Genomic DNA, 26,038 nt, shown 5'->3' on the forward strand with positions numbered 1-26,038 from the left:
TCTTCTTGCTTATATGTTACTCAATGTATATTATTGCTCACAAGTTTAACTCACATATGAAACATAAACATCTATCCCTTAAGTGTGAAACTATTATGTATGTGATCTGGTGAGATATCACATAAGGTTAGAGACACGACATGGTAAAAAAAAGTGGGTTGGCGGCAGTTTCATAAAGTGGTGTTTGTTTCTTTCTTTCATGAGAAGAGATAAAGTAAATTATAAAAGAAAAGAAGATTAAAAATGAATTTGAACTTGATAGAAATGAAAAGAGAAAAATAAATAAATAAGGAGTGTGCGTTTTATTCGTGAGAGCATAGGAAACATAATGAATTGCTGGTGATTTTATGGATTTGTTGAAGAAGTTGAATATTACTGGGCAATTATGCTACCAAAATATTAGATTTATTGAAAATATGTACATCTATTTAAAATGTCTAACGAATATGTATTTTGTCAACTCATCATACATATACATTTTTCCATTGCAAGATCCCATGAAATACCATAAGTGAAGGAATTTGAAATGACAAAGGTTATTTTTTTTTGGTGCAAGAAAACTAATCACATTCAAAAACTAAAATTTAAGATGAAAAATTAAACAAATGACACTCAAAAAATAACGAAACAAATCATCACATTAGGCTAGGATCCTACAATGGATTGTATTATCACATTAAGCTAAGATCAATCACAGAAGTGAGATTCACATCCTATCTTCTTTCAAAGTCTTAAGGCATTATGTATATTAGTCATTTCACTTATATGTTTCTCACATCTACTCTTGCATACAATACGGAATTTTAATTCAAACTTGAGACATTAACATCTCTCCAATAAGTGTTAGGATCTTTGTGTTTGTAGTCCACCACCAAGAACAACTCTCAATCCCCCACAACGTCGAACCCGGATGTGATACCACCGTTGGGCTTTCTGTGGGAGCCTACGTTGATGTAGATCGACAATTTGGATAAAGAGAAACCACACAAGTGATAATGATACAACCAAAACTCCATCTAAAATTTTAAGTAACACCTGATATATCACAATATTCCCTCCATCAAATATAACAACATTCTAGCCCGTGCTTGGCACGGGTGTCCATGCTAGTTATACATATATACATGATATTGAATGTAATTTAATTGTAAAAGAAGATCCCAAAACTATGACTTTATGGCATGATCGCTTAGGTCACCCTGGTTCAACAATGATGCGTAAAATAGTTGAAAGTACTCATAGTCATTCATTGAAAGGTTTAAAGCTTGCAAGAGAAGATAGACCATGTGAAGCTTGTTCTCTTGAAAAATTAATAACAAAACATTCACCAGGCAAGATTCAGACAGAATCACCTGCATTTCTTGAAAGAAACCAAGGAGACATATGTGGACCCATCCATCCACCGTCAGGATCATTCAGGTACTTTATGGTATTAATTGATGCATCTAGTAGATGGTCACATGTCTGTTAAGTCGTGATATGACATTTGCAAAATTTCTTGCACAAATAATTAAATTAAGGGCACAATTTCCTGATTATATTATAAAGAAAATTAGACTTGACAATGCCGATGAATTTTCATCTGAATCATTTAATAATTATTGCATGTCAATTGGAATTACTGTTGAGCATCCTGTTCCTCATGTACATACACAAAATGGTTTAGCTGAGTCATTAATCAAACGTCTTCAATATATTGCTAGACTTTTAATAATGAGAACTAAGCTACCAGTTACAGTTTGGGGTCATGCAATTTTACATGCTGCAGCACTCATACGTCTAAGGAACCAACTTATCAACTTGCTATTGGTAAGGAACCAAATATCTCTCATTTAAGAATTTTTGGTTGTGCAGTATATGTACCAATAGCTCCACCACAAAGGACAAAAATGGGTTCTCAAAGAAGGTTAGGAATATATGTGGGGTATGAATCACCATCGATTATTAGATATCTTGAACCTTTAACAGGTGATGTTTTTCGGGGAAGATTTGCTAATTATCATTTTGATGAAACAAATTTTCCAACACTAGGGGGAGAAAATAAACCATTGGAAAATGAAATAACATGGCATGTACCACATTTATTACATTTGGACCCATATGATAAATCATGGGAAGAAAATGTGAAGAAAATAGTACACTTACAAGATTTAGCAAATCAGTTACCAGATTCATTTACTGATTTGAAAAGGGTGACAAAGTCACATGTACCAGCTGTTAATGTCCCAGCTTGGATTGAGATTTCGAAACTAAATGATGTAGCAAGTACATCTAAGGCACGCTTAAAGCGTGGCCGACCTATAGGTTTCAAAGACAAAAATCTCCGAAAAAGAAAAGGAACAGAAAAGGTGAATATGATCGAAAGTAATCTTGAAAAGACACTAGATAGTGATAAATCTGAAAATGAAATGTGTGCTCTCGAAAAAGCACAAGATGATGAAAATGAGATCATTGATAATGAAACTGAAAATAAGAATGATCTCGAGATTTCAATTAATTATGTTAATACGGGAAATCTGTGAAGTCGAAAAGACATAAATATTGATGAAATATTTTCATTCTCTATTGCATGTGAAATTACAAATGAAAATGACGATCCTGAACCCATAACTGTTAATGAATGTCAAAATAGACATGATTGGAAAAACTGGAAAGATGCAATAGATACTGAATTAAAGTCTCTTAAAAGTCGAAAAGTATTTGGATCTATTATGGCTATACCTGAAGGTATGAAACCTGTTGGGTATAAGTGGGTTTTTGTAAGAAAACGAAATGAGAAAAATGAAATTGTAAGATACAAGGCCCGTCTTGTTGCACAAGGTTTTTCCCAACGACCAGGTATTGATTATGAGGTAACATATTCTCCTGTTATGGATACCATTACTTTTCGTTATTTAATTGGTTTATCAGTATTTAATAATCTTGATATGTACATTATGGATGTTGTTACTGCTTATTTATATGGCTCACTTGATAATGATATATACATGAAAATACCGGAAGGACTTAAGATGCATGATACATCAAAATAAAGATAAATGTATGCAATTGAGTTGCAAAGATCATTATATGGATTAAAACAATCCGGGCGCATGTGGTACAATAGTCTAAGTGAATATTTGCTTAAAGAAGGCTACAAGAATAATCCAATTTGCCCTTGTGTTTTTATAAGAAAAACAATATCCGGTTTTGTAATAATTGCTGTTTATGTTGATGATTTAAATATCATTGAAACTACTAAAGAAATTTGAAGAAGCAAGAGAGTACTTAAAGAAAGAATTTGAAATGAAAGATCTGGGGAAAACTAGGTTCTGCCTTGGTTTACAAATTGAGTATACTAAAAATGGTATATTGGTACATCAATCAAATTATACAGAGAGAGTGTTAAAAATGTTTAACATGGACAAGGCAAATCCTTTAAGTACTCAAATGATGGGAAGAACACTTAACATTGAAAAGGATCCTTTTAGACCTAAGGAAGATAATGAAAATGATATTGGCTCTGAAGTAACATATCTAAGTGCCATTGGGGCACTCATGTACCTTGCTAACTGTACAAGACCTGATATAGCTTTTGCAGTGAATTTACTGGCGAGATTCAGTTCATGTCCTACAAATAGACATTGGAAAGGGATAAAACATATACTTCGATATATACGAGGTACATCTGATCTTGGTTTGTTTTATTCTAACAATACAAAACCAGTTTTGCTTGGCTATGCAGATGCAGGATATTTGTTAGATCCACATATTGCTAAATCACAAACTGGATATATATTTACATATGGTGGCACTGCAATATCATGGAGATCTCAAAAGCAAACACTTGTAGCAACTTCTTCAAATCATGCTGAAGTAATAGCCCTTCATGAAGCAAGCAAAGAGTGTAGATGGTTACGTTCGATTTTGCAACATATCCAAGGAGCGTCTGGGTTAACAGTTGATAAGAATCCAACAATCTTGTATGAAGACAATGCTGCATGTGTTACTCAAATGAAAGAAGGTTACATCAAAAGTGATAGAACCAAACATATCCCTCCTAAGTTCTTCTCATTCACACAAGAACTTGAAAGAAACAGAAGTGGATATTCAATATATTCGTTCGAGTGATAATATGGCAGACCTTTTCACAAAGGCACTCCCTACATCAGTTTTCAAGAAGCACATACGAAGTATTGGAATGCGTCAGCTTCGAGACCTTTAAAGAAGAACATGTGTTTGGTTGAGGGGGAGCATAGTGTTGCACTCTTTTTCCCTTATTAAGGTTTTTATCCCAATGGGTTTTTCCTAATAAGGTTTTTAATGAGACAACATATGTTCCAATCAAATTATCCTCAACAAGACTTCAATGGAGCACCATGATAGATATTTCAAAGGGGGAGTGTTATAATAAATTATATAAACATAATTTATTCACTCATATTGTATTTTTTTAATTTTTATTTTAGTAAGGTTTTAATGAGGCATATCTTCGGTGGACATCCAAGGGAGAGTGTTATATAATGGATGTCCCACCATCTCAATTATATGCTCGTCCCACTGCCTCTGCTTTTCATTTTCCCTATAAATAGGGAAAGTTGTAAGACAGAATATATACACACAGACAGAAGCAGAAAAACACTCTTTCTCTTCATCAGCTTTCTCTCAATTTTTCTCTCTTTCCTTTATCAATATATATTTTTATAACAGTAGGACTATTTTTATTTTTTTTGAAGGGATTTGTAGGACTATTATTATCACGAAAAAACAGTGCAATAAATTTCAATATCATAGAGTAAGATGCGCCAATTATAAGAACAAGGGTTAATTATGTTTTTGGTCCTTACAAAATTGCGACCTTGTAAGTTTAGTCCTTACTTAATTTTAATAGCATTTTCAATCCCTACAAAAAATTTCTGCACTCAATATTAGTCCTTACTCAATCCAAATTTGTTTAATTTATGCTTAAACTCTCAAGTTTTTCAACAATTTTTTACAGGCGTGTTAAGAACGTTATTAAAAGGTCCTCCGAAAAAAATATCGCAAAAATTTGATTTCTACATCCATATTTTTGTTACTTATATATTAAACGTTTGTCGTTTTAAAAAATTCATATTTAATTTATTTCGTGTTAAAAAATTATAGATTTTAGTAAATGAACCATACATAGTGTTCTAAACTTGTATAAAAAGAATCGTTAAAAAATTTAAGAGTTTAAGGATAATTAAACAAAATTTATTTTAGCAGGGACTAAAATTATAAGTAATTTTTTTTTTGTAGGGATTAAAAATGCTATTAAAATTAAGTAAGGACTAAACTTACAAGGTCGCAATTTTGTAGGGACCAAAAACATAATTAACTCTAAGAACAATAACAACAATTTTACATAGGGTATCGTGTAGGTTCAAATAATTTGGTTTAACTTAATTGTAGTGCTCTGACAGTGTAAAGTGCATTTTACACGGTCATCCAATAAAATTCAGCCATGTCATATCTCTTTGATTGAATTAAAAATTCATTTTAGAAACAAGTAATTATGCCAAATGCAAACTATCCTTTTTCGCTGCAACCGTCGAGGCATTGCAATCCCTTCCCAGAGATGTGAGATTTCGAAATTGGAGATGGTCTATTAGAATTTTTATGAAATCGGATATTACCTACCAAGAGATTTCAAAGTCTGATACGTGGGAAGGAAGGCGGTGGATTTTCTAATTTTATGTTCCAACGAGATCAATATCAACCAACATCTTATTTTCTCTGTTGTTTCAACTACTGCTCTTTGTTTCTCAATTACTTACGGTGCGTTAAATCAAAGTAGGTTTCCGTCAAGCGCCGAGAACGATCATGGAGATTGGAGACTGTGATTGAAGAGACGGAGAAGAACGATACAGCAGAGAAGCATGGTGGGTTGTGTTAAAGGCGTCAAGGGCCTAGAACAAAAAGTGTGATTTTATTTTATAGGGACAAAAAACAAAATTCTAAATATTTACAGGGACCATTTACTTAATTAACTCGATAAAAAACAAAATAGTCCTGCATAGACTTTCCCATCATGAAAACAACTTTGCTTTCCCATACTAAACCCTAACCTTAGGATAGCCACTAAACAAACAAGAAAAACATAGAAACCTACAAAATAAGCCCCTAAAATTATTATTTTTTAACGTTCCTAACAAAATCATCCTAATTTCCATCAAGTAGTGTATATATGTTACTCGATAATACTCTTAAGTCACAAATATACAATGCGACACTATTTAGATATTTCAATCATTCAAATTGCCACCACAAAACAGAAAATAGTAGATTCATGATGGCAAAAACATCATAAGAGGAAAAGTACAAGATTGTCCAAAAGAAATTCAACTTTTTTACATCTTCATTGCAAACAGTTACAAAAGCATATAGGATTCATCATTGTGTATGAAACTCCCTTGACGAGGAATGTTTGGTATCAGTCAATTACTATCAACAGATTAGATTCCGCAATGACCAACAAAAGTCTACCTATTGTTGTTGTTTGGTCGCAACAACATCGCTGAAATTTCGGAGAAATCGGGGCGTTTTGAAGGGGTGTTGTTCCAGCACTTTGTCATTAAAGACTTTAGAGTTTGTGGACAGTCCTTTGGGATTTCAGGTCTAAGGCCACAAGCAGCAATGCCTACTGCTGCCTGCACAGGCGAATATGCAGTATAGGCTGCTTCACCGGATACCATCTCCCAAATTACCATACCGAAACTATAAACATTACTCATCCATGTCTCGGTGACACTCTCAGGGTCGCCTGAGATTACCTGTTTTCAACCAAAATGAGGAATGAAAAACAAGTCAGCAAATGTATGGAAACTTTCAAGAAGATTTATTAAAATGACAAATAACTAAAATATTAGGACATATCACAGATATCATGTGAAAGCTTTATGGCGTGCGGGGTCCATATGGAATCATTTCAGGTATAATTAGCAGTATAATTAGCAATATAAAACCGCACAGACTTGTATAATTATAGACAGTGGTGAAAGCAAAAAGAATAAAATAACAATTATCACATGCTAGGCCTGCTTACACAATGATGCTGAGACAAGTGACATAAAGCTTCTTTTAAGTGTAGGCTAGTATGGTGTTGTGTTTCACATGGAAACAGATCTAAACAACATCCTTAAAGTCAATAAATTGGTCTTCAATAGAACATCCAGAAATCATTGTGTGATTTAGTAGTGTTTGCCATTATGGCTACACAAACATATCACAAGCAAATAAATTTGTCATTGCCATGCTGGTTTGAGTTGAATTCGACAAACAAATCTGATCCATTTTGAGTAAACAGTCATTTTGATCCCTAAATTTGTGTGACACTGTCACAATAGTCCATGAATGTATCAAAATTATAAAAATATATACATAAATGGGTCTTTTGTTGGTCACTTTGGTCCTCAAATTTGGCTTTCATCAGTTAGTTTGGTTCTCAAATGTGTCTTCCGTTAATCAATTTGGTCCATAAAATTACTAACAAAAGACACACTTAGGGACGTTTTTGAAATTTCGATAAATTCAAGGATTACAGTGACAATGCCTTACACATTTAATGATCAAATTGCCTACTCGATACATTTTTCAAGGAATGGTAGAATTACTGCAGCAGCAGCTTAAAAACCTAAAACACATCTCTAATTCCCATTTATTGTGTCTTTCCTAAATGCTATGGGGCTTTAGATTAGGATTCTAGGTTACAAAGTAAGATCTTTAATTTTAATTTTCTGTCAAGAGAACGCTGTAGGAAATAATTAGAAGTATGAATGGAAGTTTCGAAACAGAATTCAACATAAATGAATTATGACACAATAGCACAGCAAAACTTTCATACTCAGCAATTTTTTCACTAACTTAAAATAAGCGTGATTTGAACCATACCTCAGGAGCCAGCCACCGGTAACCATCAGTTTCATAGTCCATTGCCTCTTGGTTGCTCTTGCAAGCAGTGACTATGCCGATATCTCCCAAGCAAGCGCTCCCGTGTTTATCCAACAGAATCCTCTGAGTATTAAGGTCTCTATATGAAACACCATGATCATTCAAAAACTTGATCCCCTCAGCCACATCAACTGCAATTCTTACAATATCCTTGTTCTGAAGCTTCTTGTTCTTTGAAATTAAGTCATGAACCGATCCACCTTCCACGAATTTCGTCACTACGCATAAACCATGATTGTCATCTACACAAACACCGCAAAACGGCAAAATGTTTTTATGTCCACATGTCATCAATTCTAGCAGATCTTTCCTGAGCAGGAACTCATATGAATTCCCTTTGTCACACCCTCTGAGCTTCTCAATGCCAACTCTTTTCCCCATGTATGTTCCCTTATACGAATTGTGTCCAGTCTGTTCCGAAAATTCGAGACTATCCGAGCTCAACAACCATTTCTGTATCTCATCCGCATCTGTCTGAATAGTCTGCCACTCATCTACCGATACATGAAAAGACGAATTCGGCAAGGGCATTTCAAGCTGAATCTTTTGGCTCAAATTCTCAAACCCGTTTCCGCAGTATACACCATTACCATCTTCTTCAATCTCTCCAAACTCTCTCCCCTTGAAATTCTCCTCTTGACATCCACAGAGCCCAAAAGGAAGCTTCACACCACCGGCTTTAGGCTTCTTCATAGCAAATTTGAGCGCGCTTTCAACCCTGGTCCTTACCAACTTATCCTGACCAGCCCCAGAAAGAACAAGTAGAAGCACGATTCCAAGGGTGAGACTTTTCTTCTCAAATATCTGAATCTTCTTGCAGCAAATGGAAGAACTATCCAATGCACTCGACATTGCAGGCCATGAAATTGGAGAGTTGCAAGCAAATGTCAACTTAAACAAAGATCCTTGAAGCTGCATATCACCGTCACACTCTTCTTCAATCAAAATCGCCGCTTGCCCATCTTCCAAAGCTTGCTCAATCAGCTTGATGTGAATAAACACATCTTTAACATCAAATCCGGCCTGAGAATAACTGCCCCCCATAAAAACAAAACAAAGATACAAACTTCAGTACTAAAGAGACCTTAAACACAATAAAACAGTGCCAATGAATCCACACATGGCAATCAAATTCAGATCAGAACATAACCCAAGTTGAAAAAAATCAAACTTTCAAACCTCTAAATCAAAACATTTTACTGAAGCAGCATTAAACACAACACAACCAAAATTATATGGAATTGAATAATCACATTGACATTCACTGGTTCGCATTCAAACTGAAACACTTTTATAATAAAAATTTTAGAATCAAACCCCAAAAACAAACCAAAACCCATTACTGAAACAACCTTAAACAAAACAAAAACATTGCAATGCAATTGAGTCTTCAGATTGGATCAAACCCAACTCAAAAGTTCCAAACTTTATAAGTTCTAGAAAGTTAAAAAGCAAAACCCATCACAAAAACAACACTATAACCTTAAGCTAAGATCGAATCTAGGAATGAGATTTGTACCTAGGAGGCAATGAATCATAGTGCTTACGAATGTTGGACATAAGCTTCTCAGGAAGCTGGCTACCAGGATAAAGCTGAGTGAGATTTCTCACAACAGTTCCCCAAACAAGGTTGTTGCTACTCCGACAAGTGTTGTTGTTGTTGTTGTCGTGTTTGGAAGAATCGAGGTTAATGTTGAGTGTGTTTTTGAGAGAAGCAATGGCTTCAGAAACATTGCGTGTGAGTTTGTTGAACTTCTTGTGAATGATGGAAGATTCTTTGTTGTTGTTGTTGTTGTTGTTGGGTTGTGAAGATGGGTTTGTTTCCATTAGGACTTGTTGTTCTACCATGTCTTCTTCTTCGTTGTTGTTGTTGTTGCGTCGAGACCAACATTCCAATGCTGAAGCCATTGATCTTGAAAGTGAGAATGAATGTGTGTGTGTGAGGGATTTGGGAAGAATGTGCGGAGGAGAAGAAGAAGAAGAAGGTGGTGGTGGTTGGTTATGGAAACGGTGGTTGTTTCAGATTTCTGAATTTGGACATGTTTTTTTGTGCTGACAAAAGAGTGTAAGAAATCTGAAGTCACAAGTGAAGGACTCTTGTTTTTCTACTAAAGTTGTCTGATATCAAGGGCTAACAATAGGCGAAAACTAACAACGATATTTACATATCATTTATCGAAGAGATCTTTGAGTTGACATCGATAGTTGAAACCACAAGTAAGTCGACTATCAACAGAGTCAATCTTCTTTGACTTCCTAAACTCTCTAATAGAAAATTATTGATTATTGTATTAATTTAAGTTTTAATGTAACAGTAATAAACATTACCTACCTTGGTTCCTATGTAAGATGTCACATAAGTGGGTTCCTTCATGTAACTATAACTTTGAAACGTCTGATATAGATTGATGAGTATTGATATTTGAACAACTTTTTGGTACAACTCTTTTGACAACTTTGGTTTTCTCTTCTTTGATTGGTCAAAAATAATAGAGAGAGAAAAAGGAAGAGAGAATGAGAAGATAATGTGAGTATGAGAGAGAAAGTTGTCAAAAAGTTGTTAGAAAATGGTTGTACAAATATCATTTCTCTAGATTGATAGTTCATATTGTTTCACTACCTGAAGTTGACTGTATGACATAGATTGTCCGATCTCGAATCAACATTGAAAATTAACTCTTGCAATATAGTGTGTGATCTCAAACTACAAACTATCACGATCCAAGGAAGCATTGATTTGTCGATGTAAAGGTACTTTTTTTTTTACATCAAAATTTTTTAGATAGTGAGAAAAGTACAAATTGTGTTTGACCCACAAATCGGGAGAACTAAAATGGGTACTCGACCCACAAAAAATAAGCACTATACATCAAAATTAAAACAAAGAATAAAGTCACTGAATTTTAGCTGAGAGGATTTAATTAGGATCATGATATTTGAACACCTTACTTTTTCATACATTCATTCAACACCTTATTTTATCTATATCTCTATCTTCTTTTATTTTTGTTTGTTTTTTTTTTGGGTAAGAGAAAGAGTTGTGGAATCAAGTCTATATGTCCTTGTACTATTGAAGCAAAAAACAGTGATTGCTTTAAAATGATGTTGTATACTATGAAGCAAAAAATAGCGATTGTTTTAAAATGATGTTGTATACTATAATGGAATCAACTAAAGTTATATGTACTTGATAGTTGATTGTACAACTGAGATACTCTAATTTATAATTTTATTGTTATTCAATGAATTTTCATGCAAATGGTTGTTTAAATAACTATCATTTTTTAAAAAGACAAATCACTTATCTATTTTTTTTTCCTAAAGGAAAGAGGTGACATAGTCACAAATAAGAGTGAGAGAACATGGTCTGATTTTCAAAATATCTCTAAAATAAATCTTTAGATTTTTTCAACATAAAATCTATATTTTTTAAAGGTGAAAGAAACACATTGATTTTGTTGAATGTATATGATTTTAAACAATATGTACAAATTTAAAACATCAAATTTTAATCATAACTGAATTGATAAAAATATCAACATTGTTAAGTCAGATGTTATATGATTGAAGTTTGAATTTCGATTATTCCACTTGTGTATATGAGTTTCAATGACTATTGCTATTTTGTCTATCTACTAAAAGAAAAAACATCCGATTTTATAAAAGATATGGAATAAAACTTAATAAAATTTGTTGACAAAAAAAAATTGTTGTTGAAAGAACTTTTTTTTAGGGTTTTTTTTAAGGAACTTAATAATTTTTTTTATAAACATTTTGAAATAAGAAAAATGGATATAAAGGAAAAAAACATATATTTTTTTTAAAAAAATAAAAAATTATTTGATTGATTGATTCACATTCGGATCTCAACTCTAAAGAAAAACGAAAAAATAGTTAAAGTGTCCAAAAAAGTTTCATCATCATTTTCACAACACAACACAGAGTACATACACGATGATGATGCGCATTGAGTGAACGTTGCGATCATATCTGAGATTCGATGGCGTCATCCTCCACCAACACCGGCAAGACGAAGATCCTACCTGATTCTACTGATGACGATGAACACACCGAAGTTGAAGACATGGAAGAAGATGAAGACGTAGGTTTTTCAATTATCCAATCGAATTATGATTCTGATTTTGATTTTGATTTCACTTTATAACTGATTGTTTCATTGTTGATTATGCAGCTCGAGCATTTTGATGATTTCACCCTTGCTTCTTCCTGGGAACGGTGCGTGTTTGATGTTTCTGTGATTTACATTGTTTTCTTCTTTAGTTTGTTTTGAATTTAGTCTAGTTTTGATTGAATTAGTTCATATTTGAATTAGATGTAGTTAGTTCATATTTTTATAGGTTTGTTTCTGAAATAGAGGCTTTTTGTAGGTTCTGGATGTCTGTGATTTTCTCAATTTGCAGTTTTGTGTTCTTTAGTTAGTTTATTCGGATTTTTTTTTTTTGATTAAATAAGTTCAGTTTGGATGGATTTGGCTCATAGTTTGAATTTATTTTTGATGAAATTAATTTGATCTAAAGTAATTTTTCCGATTCATATTTTTGTATTCTGAATTTGTTTCGATTAAATTACTTTAGTTTAGATGGAATTAGCTTATATTTTGAATTTTATTTAATCTGATTTTTATTTTTGTTGTTAATTGTTTTTTTGTAGGTTTATTTCTGAAATAGAGGCTGTTTGCCGGCTTTGGATGTCTGATGGTCCAAAAAATCTAATGGTAAGCATTGAAAGTCATGAAATTTCGTATATTGAAATGCCGGTGCCGACGTATCTTACTGTAATCGTCTAAACATATTTGTAAATTGTGATGCGGTTTCTTCAATTGTGTTTTTGCTTCACTGTTTTTAAGTATGGCGTTGTGTTGATGGAAATAGTGGGGTGTGCATGTTGTATTTGAAGTTACTTTTGTCCCTATTGAAACCGGTGTTGTTAAATAGCACAGCTATAGCGGCGCTATACTGCTATAGCATAGCCGAATTTGAAGAAACCGAAATTGTTGCATAGTACTCTTTTTAGTACAAAATGTTATCAAATAGGCGCTATAATGGCGCTATAGCACTACTGCGTAGCCGAATTTAAACAATCAAATTTTTTCCGCAATTTGCAATTGACAACATTGGTTGAAACTTGAAAAATGATAATTTTATGCCATTTCTTTTTGGACTTGAACGGACATCCTGTAACTTTGTTCTAGGTAAAAGGGGCAGTTCTCTTGGAGTATTCTGGCAATTTGTACAAGGTGACATCTGAGACGAAGTATGCCTTGAAAACTTACAGCATGGAGTATTATTTTGAGACCAACCCTTCTGGTAATTTTTTATTATGGTTAGTAGGTTGAGGTTTGGGTTCAGGATATATATATTTTTTAAATCTATCTTGGCATCCAGATGACGCAGGCAAGCCTGCAAATTGGAATTTGGATTTGCACGATCTGCAGTTATGTTTCGGTGTAAAGGAATTTTTGGTATGGTTTAATGTTGTGTTTTCACTTTCACTGAAATTTCATTGATTTCACTAAGGATAAGAAAACACTAATGTCATGTATGTCATTAGGTGATCGCTCCTCAGAGTGCAAGTGGTGTAGTTCTTGATGCACCAGAGGCTAGCAAACTGTTGAGTGCTGTTGCGATTGCTTTGTCGAATTGTTCAAGGTAACTATTGCTCGTTGTTTGTGGCTAGAACTGAATGAAACGTTTTCTGTATTACTATTTTCTCATAACTTTGGCTTCGAAGTTTGTGGCCAGCATTTGTTCCAGTTCACGATCCTTCTCGGAAAGCTTATATTGGAATTCAGAGCATGGGCACTGTATTCACTAGAAGGTTTGAAGCAGATCGCATTGGTAGTCAGGTTCCAATAAAACTTATGCATTTGGAGGGGCTGTACGAATTATTTGTATCCAAATTTGTGAGTTCCTGTCTCTTGTTGTTTAATTTAATCTTCATTTAATTTTCTGACGTTGGACTACATACATTTTTTATGTGATATTCCCTTGTTGCTTTATGCTTCCATACTTTTCTTTCTTTTACAACAGTGCTATGATACAATTGGTCTATCAATTAGTCTTACCACTTCCTCCCCTAGGGAAGGGACATCTTGAGATGAAATAAATACGTGGATATATGAATGAATTATTATATATTACTGGGGAGAATGTGAGCATGCAACAGTTTTCTATTTTTTTGGAATTTTGTTCCGAGATCTCTGTATTCTTTAAGAAAGTTGTGTATGATGTATTCTACTTTTCCTTTTCTATATTCTGGTTTACTTTACCCAAATGTGTTTCTTGAATTCTTTGTAATTGCATACATAATGACCTACCTCAACCTAATAATTTATGCTAGAGCCAGGCTGTTCTTCTATGTAAAGTTTTGACTTCTTGTCTGCAATGTCCTGTAAACTTCTGCCTGTAATTAATTTCCATTTGATACTGAAGGCATACTCCACATTGGATCTATCTGTTCATAATTTCAAAGTCCGAATTGCAATGAAGCTAACATTCAGAACACTCCCCTTTGATGAGGACTATATGAAAGACTTTGATTCTAAAATAAACAAATCTGAAGAAAATCTTACTGGTGAGACATCAAGTGGGACACAATGGGATGATGATTGTTCTTGGAGTGAGTGGTATTCTGCAGAAGATCCTGTTAAAGGTAATTGTTATGATAAAGGAACTTGCTGTTAGAAATAGCTGTAAGCGGTTAGTACATTAAGTGCTTTTAGCTCTTTCCTATAGAATGTGTATTTTGTGAGTGTTCTGAAGTTATTGAGAAAGGGATACTTTTTCCCACATTCGACCCCCCTCAATGCTTTGTATGACAAACCCAGTTTTGTTTCAGAAAAAAACCTATTTTATTTTTCATCCTTGCTTTCTACGTTCTTCTAAAAAATTATGTTGATAATTCAAATAAATAGCTAAATTTGTTGCACATTTCAATGTTTGCATACCCACCTATTGTTCTTTTTGTCCATGGGGAAGTCTAACGATTCCTTTGGATTTCGTCCACGAGGAGCTAATGATTTTCTGAAGTATAATCAATATTTAGAAAATAGAGGATACTGTATCTACTTTGCCCATTCTGTATGTCTAGCCTTTCAGACAGATCTCAATTCCTATACTTTTGTTTGTCTCTTTTAGAGCCTTGTTTAATGACTTGGGACATTTTTGGTGATGTCAGATTTTTGTTTTTAATTAATAAAAGCTCTCCATGCTTTGCTGTTTTCATGAGATTTTCTAATTTCAATCCCAGTTCCATTTAATTTATGGATAAGTTGCATGCAGGTTTTGAACTGATCACAATATGGTCAGAGAAGATGGTTGAAAGTTCTATGGAAATGGCTGAACTGGAAAATGCTTCACCTCATGAAGCTGAGAAGTGGTTGATCTCTCTAAGGTTTACTCTAAACATTACATTAAGCTTAAACCCCTGTAGAATCAAAACCAAACATGATGACTCATTGCTATTTCTTATGTTTGTAATGATTATCTGCTGCTTGAAGTATATGATTAAATAATAATCAGAGTCAGTATGTGGTTCACATCACTTGTCAATTTATAACTACATGTTACCCAGAAATTTCATTTTCATCAGTGTCAAACTGAATATTATATAACACTTGTGAATTGTAATGGTTAGGTGGGTTATACATCTACTTAATCGCCATCCTTTCATTTCCACTTCAAAAGCATTTACTGAGGGTCCTTGTATAATATCACGTTTTAAAAAAGCATCAATAGTTTAATGGTAGCAAAAATAAATATGTTTAGTTTATTTCAGACGCAATTACTACGAAAACTGGTAACCAATTTGAATTCTTTATATTATTGTTATGTATACAGACTTGAAGGTTCTAAAGAGAGTCGGGTTGGATTTGCCTCCCAGTTGCATCTTCTTGTTGATGCATTGCAAATGTCATTTGAGGCACACTTTATAGAAGATTTTGTTTCAGGTTCAAATTTGTTTTGGTGCATTATATAGTAAATTTCATTTGTTCATGCAGCCTTTATGTTTCTTAGTTAGTATAACTATTCAATTTTGGTATAGTATTCAGCATTTTCCCTTGTTTTGGCTTGTGGCAGCTGAAAATCCTGGTTCCGATAATTTGAAATCCTCAATGGTTATACCTTCACCGACTGTTAGAGATCGTGTGCTGAAAGAACTGTTTATTGAAGGTAATGGCTGTTACTCACACTGTTGAATGTTGATAGTTTTATTAACCACTAGAGTCTGTTCTTACAGTTACATCCTATATATGTTCAATAAATCTGCCACTGGGACAAGGTACTGGTGTCTTAGGGAACCAAAGAGTGAAGTGAAATATAATTTATTTTGGTTTGAGGCACCAAAAAGTAAAACATATTTTTTTGGACAGTGGAAAAATATCATTGCTTGAAGAGCTTGGAAACATTTCCACTGTCCAAAAAAATAAGGGGGGAATCATATTCCTGCCTATGCAGTAATAAAAAGTTCCCCGTAATAATTCTTTCCTGGGAACAATTATGTATTTCCTAAGAACATAGGTATTTTTTATTCCAATCTTAGATTCCCAGCAATATATTTGTAATCTCTGAAACAAACGCCCTCTTTGGTGAAAGATTTCCACATTCATAAACATTTTTTCAAGCCACCTCACACCTAATATGGGGATCTCAAGTCTCAATACACCTACGTCACTCACTCCTAGAACCGGACATTTGGAACGTAACCCAAGTGGTTTAGTAATGGGTAGCAAAACAGATCTACGATAGTCATTAACACCATATTAGAACTTGGATTGGGTCTGACTCAACTCTACAAATCCGGCTTTTAAGGTGAACGATGCCTACTACTTATAAATACTTCTTTCAGACCATATCACATTTAATGTGAGACTCTAAACATTTATTTCAACCACACGTCAACTTTTGAGCATAAACAGTCAATCACGTTCGGACGGCCCAAGTTTAGGTATTTTCGTTTTAGTGCTGCTGTTAATCTCAGAAAAACAGAGCCTCTGTTCTTTCCAATACAAATAAAAGAGGGGATAAGGGGAGGGTCAGTTTACAGATATTAGTGAAATTTAGGTGGGGGTGTGGTTTTATTTTTGATGGTTAGGAGTGTGTGTGGTTGATTAGACGTTCTCAATGGAAAAACAATGTTGGGAAGTGGAACTTTGAAGTCCACCATCGGCATACTGGAAAGAAAAAAGCGGCATCAAATGAGAAATAGCACTTATACATATATTATTACTTCAAAAATAATTAGTTTGTATTCTTTGAACTTTTATTTGATTATTCAGTTATATGATTATAAATATTATTATATTTAATCATATTATATTATCTTTTTTACGATTATATTTTGAAACCATTAGTATAATATTTTATTGAGTTTATCTTTATCATATTAATAGAATATTTATATTATTCTGTTTTCTATTTTTTTAATATTTTTAAATTTGAAAATTTCTGAATACACACATACTTGTTTAGATATTCATTGTTATTCTTCTTGTGTGACATTTTCTAAAATTTATATTGGGAGTGTACCTCTAACTTAAATAGAATACCAAACATGTATACATGTGTTTGCATTGGTTTCCAAGAACATTAGGTACCACTTAATTCCAGAAAAAACAACTATGAGCACTATTTTCTTGTTCTTGAAAGGAAAACTCGCCTGTCTCCCATGTAAACAAAAATAAACTGGGAAATATTTCTAACAATTTAAAAGCCCTTTCCTTTATCACATTAAAACATAAGGTCTGGTTTACACCTGCTTAGTGAATAATTTTGAATTTCATGTTTCCTTGGCGTTCTTTGCAAGACATGCTGGTATATTTTGCTGGTTAGAATTCAGTTTTGATTTTTACATTATTTTACTGTAATAAGTGATGTAATCTCTGCAGGCGTGCAATTCTCAGATTTTGCCGATGAGGGAAATAAGACTTCGCGATCTGTAAAGGGCGCACCTCTTGAGTCACTCTTTGCACAATTTTGTTTACATTCTCTTTGGTTTGGCAACTGCAATATACGTGGTATGTACCAAAAGACTTTGGGTTTGTTTGTTCTGTAGCCTAAACCTAGAGTAGGAAAGAACTGATCACCTACGTGGAATTGATTTTCTTAGACATGACATTTGTATTGTATATTTATCATTTGTATTATTTAATTTCGTTCTCTTTGTCAGCCATTTCTGTGCTATGGATAGAGTTTGTTCGAGAGGTTAGGTGGTGTTGGGAAGAGTCACAACCATTACCTAGGATGGCACCTAACGGATCAATCGACCTTTCTACTTGTTTGATTAATCAGAAACTTCAGATGGTAATTTATTTTTTTCATGCACGGATATTTGCTAAAATTTACTCACTGTTTGCTTGTACGCTTTATATATTTTATATGAAATTTCATGTTAAAATTGATTTTTGTGTTTTCTAGAACAATTTTAACCCACTTTTTAGCTACAAGAAAACAATTCTTGTCTCACTTTTCTTTCATTTTGGAATGACTTGCATTCTTTTTCATCAGTATATTGAATACAGTTATAAATATATATTTGTTATGTAATTTTCCCTACCTTTGATGTCTTGGCCTAGAATACATAAAGATAAGGCTAAGTGGTGATGCAATTTTATGCTTTTCTTTTCAGCTTTCAATATGCATTGAGAGGAAGTGTCAGATGAATGAAGATTATCAGGACTGTATCGGAAGTGTTGATCATATAGATTCCATGACTGAGGTCACATACCATTTTTTCCTTTTGATTTTAGTGATTAGGTTGATTGGTGTATTGTTGCTGTTGCTGTTGCTATTTCTATATTATGTTTTGTGTTATTATTGTAAACTGGTCTTGTTTAAATTGCAGGAAGAAAGTGTGGTTGGTGATGACTTGTTGAGTATACAGACACCCAGTGAGATTTTTTCCGGGAAAGTTGACAGGTGAACTTAGCAAGTGAGAACCTGCTCGGTTGTTATAATTTATAACTTGAATCTAGCTGCTTATTGCTTATTAGATAACAGCTTCCTCTCTTATTGCTATTTCTTCCATTATCATGTTACCAATCACTTCCAATCTTCGTTGTTGAATCAAATTTCTATAGTTTCTCATAAAATATGGGTTGAGTGTCTAACTCAACCCCAAGAGCTATCTCTTGGACTGAGGGCTGCCCATCACTTATAACCACTAATTTGGTCATATTACTAGTCGACATGAGATCTCAGCCTCCCTCTTCACGTCTAGGACTGGACATCTAGTGTAGAGTTTTCCAGACTCGACATCAGTAAGTGACCCAAAAAATCAGGTGGCCCAACAACATATATAGGATGTGCTTTGATACCATATCATCTAATAGGAACCAGAAAGGATGAACAAAATACATTAATCTTGAACAATAAATTTCTCACAACAGAGAATGAACTTTCAATTCTCTATAATATGGAAAACAAAAACAGCAAAAGACCAAGAAACAAAAATGTAATGGAGCAGTGCTCCTTACGGTGTGATAATAGAAATAAGAAAATAGCTGAAACCCTTTTCTGAGGAACACCCTGCTTCTTCACTCAACCTAGCCCCAAATTTCCTTCACAATATTCATGTTCCCTTTTCTTTCCCCCTCCTTCAATTTGTCATTCTCCATCTTATTCCCTTTAATGGGCCTATCACCATATTAAAATATGGACTGGGCCTAACCCAACCCCAAAAGCAAGCTCTTGGCGTGAGGGCTACCCCACTACTAACCTCGAATTTAACCAAATTTATTGTAAAATAGTTAAAATTATAAATGTAGTTATCACAAGTTGAGTCAACGAACCATGAACTAGTGTCCTCACTGAGTTAATGATACGTCCAGTTTCAAAAACATGGCTTCTGATTCTGAATATATTGTTGCTTCTTTGGCCCCATTCTTTTGTTCATTTTTATCAAATTTAGAGAGAGCAGAATTTAGGTACATTACCTTAAACAGTAAGCTTTTGATCTTTGGCACCTAATATAATTAAAATGATATATTTCAGGTTTTCATGATGCATTAACTGATATGCCAGTATGCCTTTTATTTCCTTTGCCAAATTTTCGAAAATCACTGTGCCCGGTGCACTCTCCATGTTATGTAGCTCTTGCTTTGTTCTGCTGTTAAGAATAATCATGGATTTTGTACCTCATTCAAGTTACAAACTCGTGCCATGTTCTTGGAAATATTTTGGTTTTTTTCCCCTTTATAGTAGACATAACTGCTCATAATTTACACAATTCTAATGAAGAAAACCACTGTTAACAGAAAGCCTGAAGTTACAGACCTGTATAAAGACAAAAAATCTTCAGACTTAACTAGGAGAGGTTCAGCTGGTATTGTTGATTCTATGATGCTTCTCAAGTCATATCAAAGTATGCATGCCCCGTACACACAGGTTTCTCCTACACCCAGACACCATTTGGCCTTGTCAGTGTAGTATTCTTCGCCAATGTTGCAGAATATAATGCTTTTTATCTTGTTTTCTATGCTACAGGAACCACCTCTTATGACAGAAGACATGCATGAAGAGAGAATGCAAGCTGTTGAAGCCATTGGTGATTCATTTGTAAGCTCAAACTTTTATTTATTTTTGACAGAAAGCTCAATTATGCATTGCATATATATTAATCATTGACTATAAAATCTTAGAGCCTTAGAGACCCCATAGACCTCTCAGATTTCACATAGGGGTCTGAACGAAGTTACACCAAGCAGTTAATTGATATTAAATTTAAAGATTAAATTGGTGCTGCAGTGGTATAGGTTCAGCTGTATAGCTTCTTAAACTTAGTTACCAACCAACTTGAGCCAATCTATTGACACATGCATTGGTGTAAAGTAGTATGAATTATCTGTGCCTGTGATGCAGGCCACTCAATTTCTTGGTATATAGTATTATAGTTTACATACTTGAGTTGTTCCCTGACATGACCATTGAGTTAACATTTTGTAATAAAGATATAACTACAAATTCACAATGTTGTTTCATAAAAGGTGGTTTTTTACCTAGCTTGAAAAAGGATGACCCCACCCCCGCGACAGGACCATTGAGTTAACATTTTGTAATAATTACAAATTCATAATGTTGTTTCATAAAAGGTGGTTTTACTTCTCTTGAAAAAGGATGATCCCCCCCTCCCTCTCATTTACCTGCATGTATGAAGTTTTCATTTTTCCCTCTTTGTAACCAACTACAATTCTCAGTGATACGTGGAAGTGGAACTATTACTTGTTGTCGTTGATGTTGTAGCTCTGTAAATGTTTATAGAAAGTATCATAGGTTATCATAGATTAAATATTGTTGAATATACTTAATAAATGCGGTTAAATTCTTTGGATAGTTTAAACCTCTTAGGACTGAAAAAGTGAAATAAAGAAACTAAGCCGAAGAATTTCTTATGTACCTATATAGTGTTATGTTTATGTTGGATTCCCTTTATTTCACTTCAATATTTAGCAAAATACAGCACTATAAGTAAGTCTGGTCTTGAGGTTAATGAAAATGCAAGGACACTAAGAAATAAAGAAAATGAAATTCAATTATGTATACAGAAAGTGTGTTGATTTTGTGACTAAATAGCCTTTTTTTTTTATGTAACCAAAAAAAAAAAAATAGCCTTCTTTATCCTTGAACATTTTGAAGCTTCTTTCCCATTTGAATTTGGTTGATCATTTGCATGCATCGCTTGTGAAGTTTGAACTCTAACTTGCGGTTGAATTATATACGTTCTATTTCATATATCATATTTTAAATTAGGATTGCACCTTTTTTGTACAGAATTTTTCTGCTCAGCTGGAAAAGGATATCCTAACTTCAGGTAAAAACTTAATATTGTTTAGTTATCACAACATATAAGTATTAAACATGTCGATTTTGATTTCTGGAAGCTGCTGTTTTAGATATTAAAAAATAATCTTAATGTATATACTCTTTTATTGGTGTTATTATACCTACGCCAGTAACTAATTGAAATGCTACCATACTCATTAAATATCAGAAAAATTAGACATTTTATAATAGTTATGTATGTAAATTTTTGTAGGATAATAAACTGATAAAGTACAAATAGTTTTTATAATATATGAAATTTTAAGGGCATGGTCTTGATAATGAAACTTATTTTAAGGGAATGTTTTGGGAGACGAAACTCGTTTAGTGGTTTGACGAAAAATTTATTTTGTGCTAGTGCCAGTGGATTCCAATCCACATAGAATACATAATAAACTCTTCGTTTTTTCTTTCTTGGTAAACTTTTCCCTTAATGCTTCATAGTTTATAGTGCAAGCCAACATTGTTCAATACTATAATATATGTGACAGACAAAAAATGGCTTTGGTGCTATTAGATATGTCAGCATTTAAAGCGGCGAATCCAGATGCTACTTTTGAAGACTTTATTCGGTGGCATTCACCTGGAGATTGGGAAGCAGATGATGATCCCGAGAGCAGTGGATCAGCATCATCTGATTCTCTTGAAAAAAATAAGTCGAAAGATAGTTGGCCTCCACGTGGGAAGCTTTCTAAGAGAATGTCGGAGCACGGAAATTTGTGGAGAAAGATTTGGAATAGCTCACCTGCTCTTCCTGCTTCGGAACAGAAGCCTCTTCTTGATCCAAATAGAGAAGGAGAAAAAGTGAGTATTCTAAAAGAATTTTTATTTTTTATTTTTTATTGTGAAACAGATTGCTATATTGTTATACCATATAAATTACGAACAATGTGGGAAGTGGTGAATATCCAATTATAGCAGTTAAATTCATGGTTATTAAATCAAGATTCAAATTGTGAATCGGAAGACCTTTTTTCCTTACCGTGAATAAGTCTTATTATGAATTGTAAGATACATTGTCAATAAAAATGTCATTTTTAAGTAAGAATGCAATTGACACAACAAAATCATAAGTTGATATATCATCTATAGACCTTAAAATAATTTAAGTTTCTCATTTTATATAACATATAACATGTCAAAAGACAAGAAAAGTGGTTGATTATACAAAGTTGTAAAAAAAAAATAGTGGTTGGCTACACTAAGCCTATGTATTGTTTCAATAGAATGAGTCATGGTTCATCATTTCAATAGAATGAGTCATGGGTCATCATTGTGAATCAGCATTCATCATAATCAAATTGGGATTCAAGTTGAGATTCGTGTCCCAATAGATTCACACTAGAGATTCGTATTGATTGGTTTCAATCAAGTATTGGATCGAGATCAGGGGCGGAACCAGGTAGGGACATAGGGAGGCCATGGCCTCCTCAAAATCCCAAAAAATTCATTTTTAATAGGTATATAGGCATATTTTAGTAAAATATTTGTTTATATATCAGTCTTTGCACACATATTAACATGTGAGTGATGTACTCTAGTGGTTAAGCTGCACGCCTTTGAGGCTGGGTTTGATCCCTGCCATGCTCCTTTTTTTACCTTTTCAACTGTATTTTATATATTTTTTAAGCTAAAATGCCATAAGAAATTGCAAAATGCTTGTGTTGTACCAGGGTCACACAACCATTATTTTGAAAAAAATACATATACACTTAGCAAATGCCTCCTCATTAAAATATTTCTGGCTCCACCACTGTTCGAGATACAACTCGTAACACAGTCAGGGCATAAATAACCCCCCCGTGGTGATTGTTGGGCGGACCTCCTAGTTGCAATAGTGACTAGGGTCAAAGATATAAGAAGTAGCATCGGTATCGCAAGAGTTAATAAGGTCTATCCATGTGTTTATATAAGACGATTTGTCTTGGAATGCTGTCCTGCTCGGTTAATAAAGCCATAGTGCACAGATAAGTGGTTAGAAATATTAAGAAAGGCAAAGCAGATGTGTGGTTTTATGGGAAAAGTGTCCATGTTGGCTTGCCTGCCATAATGAAAGGAAAAGGACTACTTGTACGTATTTGGTTGCTTGAGAGACTAATATTTATATTCTCAATTTTCCAGGTTCTTCATTATCTTGAAACCTTACGACCACATCAATTGCTTGAACAAATGGTGGCTACTGCCTTCAGAGCGGCAGCTGACACGCTAAGTCAGACTAGTTATGGAGAACTGAAACAGATGGAGACTAAGATTCAACAACTTTATCCTACCATGGCATCTGCTTTGAGGCCTCTACAAGGTAACTAGTTATTTGTTAATTTCGCTCATGCGAGAACTTTTTTTAACTCGTTTACATTTTGTTGCAGTAAATCGATTGTCTGCAGACAGTGAGACTATTGAAGACTTCAGACGATTGTGTGTTGTTTTTGAACGTGTTGAAAAATTACTGACTGTCGCAGCTTCTCTTCATCGCAAGCTTATACGAGCACCACGGCTCTCAAGAGAAATTTTTAATGATTACTACAACTTTTATATTCCAACAATGGGAGCAAGCTTGAAAGAAGAGGTTGTTGAAAAGGTAAAATGCTTCTATAACTCGAAGCAACTTGTTGATTTGATAATATTCCACAGATAAGTCTTCCTTACCATTTTAGTGACATGGATTTCATCTATCTTTCTGGCATAGGAATTTGACAAGAAACAAGCAGTAAGGAACCATGAAAGAGAAGTGTTGTCAAATATGTTTGTTCCTCCCACAGCTAACCAATCTTGGAGAAAGGTTTTGAGCATGGGAAATCTTCTCAATGGTCACGAACCAATCCTCAGGGAGATTATTTTTTCGCTCCACGATAGAGTGAGTGGTAATCACTATGCAGCTCGTAGCGGCAGTGTTTCTCAAGAAATTGAAACTTACAGAATGTATATATGTGGAACATCTAATGACCTACGTGTTGCACTTTCGGTTGTCTCGTGTGATTAATTTGATGTTGTTTATTGGTCTCAAACTCATGGTTTTAATAATTTTAAGGAATCAGTCACATATTGCATCTAGTCCTCTAATCAAACCGTTAGCAAAATCCTCTCCCACAAGTGAATAAAAACCAAAAACGGTACGAGGTTTTATGAATTATACGCAAGAGAAATGAAAATGCAATTGAAGCTATATATATTGCATTAAATCTCAAAAACAACCTATTTACTAAAGGAGAATGAATTGACAAGTGGACGACGATAAAATTACAGTCTAATTATTGAAATCATAATCAAATTAAAAGGATTGATAAACAGATTGATTTTATTCTCAACAATGCATCAAGTCATAGGTAATGAGAATCAGAGATCCACTACTAATACATATATTTAAATGGTGTAATAGAACAATTGTTCCATTTTAAGTAGTTCCTGTTAATGCGTGCGAGGCTAAGTAGGAAACAACTTGATTAACAGTGTGCTTGTTTTTTTTTACCAAAATAGTATGCTTGTTAATCAGGTCATTTAAAATTTAGGATGTGAACATTTTTTCGTACGAGTTTATAATTTAGGACATTAACCTTTTTTTTTTGTAGTCAAGGAAACAACACTGCCAGTCACGCAGTCAGAGTGTTGACGACTTGACGATTGAAATCGGACAGTATAGATTTCAAGATAAGAAAATGAATAAAAATTGTTAAATATAGACTAAAATTTAAAAAGATTGAAAAATAACAACAATATTGTTTTTTTTTCAGTAACATACATAAATTTAAAAAGAATTGAAGAACTATTAATTTTTATTAGATATTTAAAATAAAATCAATGATTGAAACCAAAAACATAAAAAGAAATGCTATAAAATTAGTAGATGACTTGAAAATAAATTAGGACTTATTAGCATTCTAGCACTGACGTAATTGTCTTACGCTTTTATCAATATAAATTATATAATTTACGCTTTAAAAAAAATTAAAATTAAATTATTTGATTCGTAAAGGAGGATAAAATAGTAAAAAAAATCGAGTGAATTGTGAAATTGGAAGAAATAAAAGTATTTCACAAAAACTTTGTAGATATCTTTTTATATTTTTTTTACATATAGTATCTTTTTATATAAAACTATAGACATTTATTTATTTTTTATTTAATTAAACAATGAATGATTGAATTGTAAATAAAGTAATTTATATATAAGATAAAATTGAAAAAGTAAAAGCAACATACACAACTTCGTATTTCCTATTTTTTATAGTATAAGAGCAAATATATAGCTAGCT

The 26,038-nt window shown here is 33.5% G+C and overlaps 2 protein-coding genes and 1 pseudogene across 3 annotated transcripts; 2 read left to right on the forward strand and 1 right to left on the reverse strand.

The window, feature by feature from the left end:
* The first annotated feature begins 3,399 nt into the window (after positions 1-3,399).
* LOC146939149 (secreted RxLR effector protein 161 pseudogene) lies at positions 3,400-4,204 on the forward strand (annotated as a pseudogene).
* A 2,054-nt stretch (positions 4,205-6,258) lies between these two features.
* LOC146939150 (Protein kinase superfamily protein) lies at positions 6,259-10,190 on the reverse strand. Its single transcript, XM_085752926.1, has 3 exons — positions 9,470-10,190; positions 7,891-8,983; positions 6,259-6,773 (listed from the first exon to the last, which is right to left on the reverse strand). Exons 1-3 carry the CDS (start codon positions 9,856-9,858, stop codon positions 6,483-6,485), a joined length of 1,773 nt encoding a protein of 590 aa, XP_085609052.1. The 5' UTR covers positions 9,859-10,190; the 3' UTR covers positions 6,259-6,482.
* A 1,688-nt stretch (positions 10,191-11,878) lies between these two features.
* LOC146939151 (Rab3 GTPase-activating protein catalytic protein) lies at positions 11,879-24,793 on the forward strand. Of its 2 annotated transcripts, none has more exons than XM_085752946.1 (22): positions 11,879-12,052; positions 12,143-12,186; positions 12,622-12,685; positions 13,163-13,277; positions 13,356-13,432; positions 13,522-13,619; positions 13,702-13,873; positions 14,403-14,622; positions 15,252-15,363; positions 15,810-15,919; positions 16,050-16,142; positions 17,858-17,986; positions 18,139-18,272; positions 18,598-18,687; positions 18,814-18,887; positions 20,225-20,354; positions 20,454-20,525; positions 21,738-21,777; positions 22,306-22,592; positions 23,910-24,087; positions 24,155-24,366; positions 24,475-24,793. In XM_085752946.1, the coding sequence occupies exons 1-22, from the start codon at positions 11,951-11,953 to the stop codon at positions 24,766-24,768; spliced, it is 2,847 nt and encodes a 948-aa protein (XP_085609072.1). In that variant the 5' UTR covers positions 11,879-11,950; the 3' UTR covers positions 24,769-24,793. The 2 variants fall into 2 exon arrangements, with proteins under 2 accessions (XP_085609072.1, XP_085609073.1); XM_085752947.1 differs by having other exon boundaries at positions 13,713-13,873.
* The last annotated feature ends 1,245 nt before the right edge of the window (positions 24,794-26,038 follow it).

Source organism: Medicago sativa, chromosome 3 (assembly GCF_051527215.1).
Source record: "Medicago sativa cultivar Bolivia chromosome 3, Bolivia_mono, whole genome shotgun sequence".
NCBI classification, from domain to species: Eukaryota; Viridiplantae; Streptophyta; class Magnoliopsida; order Fabales; family Fabaceae; genus Medicago; species Medicago sativa.

Excerpts from the sequence above, each read along its gene's own strand:
- LOC146939150 (XM_085752926.1), bottom strand. The coding sequence starts at position 9,858 with ATGGCTTCAGCATTGGAATGTTGGTCTCGACGCAACAACAACAACAAC. Across the intron at positions 8,984-9,469 it reads TATGATTCATTGCCTCCTAG|TTATTCTCAGGCCGGATTTG; the intron begins GTACAAATCTCA and ends TATGGGGGGCAG. Across the intron at positions 6,774-7,890 it reads ACCGGTGGCTGGCTCCTGAG|GTAATCTCAGGCGACCCTGA; the intron begins GTATGGTTCAAA and ends GGTTGAAAACAG.
- LOC146939151 (XM_085752946.1), top strand. The coding sequence starts at position 11,951 with ATGGCGTCATCCTCCACCAACACCGGCAAGACGAAGATCCTACCTGAT. Across the intron at positions 12,053-12,142 it reads ACATGGAAGAAGATGAAGAC|CTCGAGCATTTTGATGATTT; the intron begins GTAGGTTTTTCA and ends TTGATTATGCAG. Across the intron at positions 12,686-13,162 it reads ATGGTCCAAAAAATCTAATG|GTAAAAGGGGCAGTTCTCTT; the intron begins GTAAGCATTGAA and ends ACTTTGTTCTAG.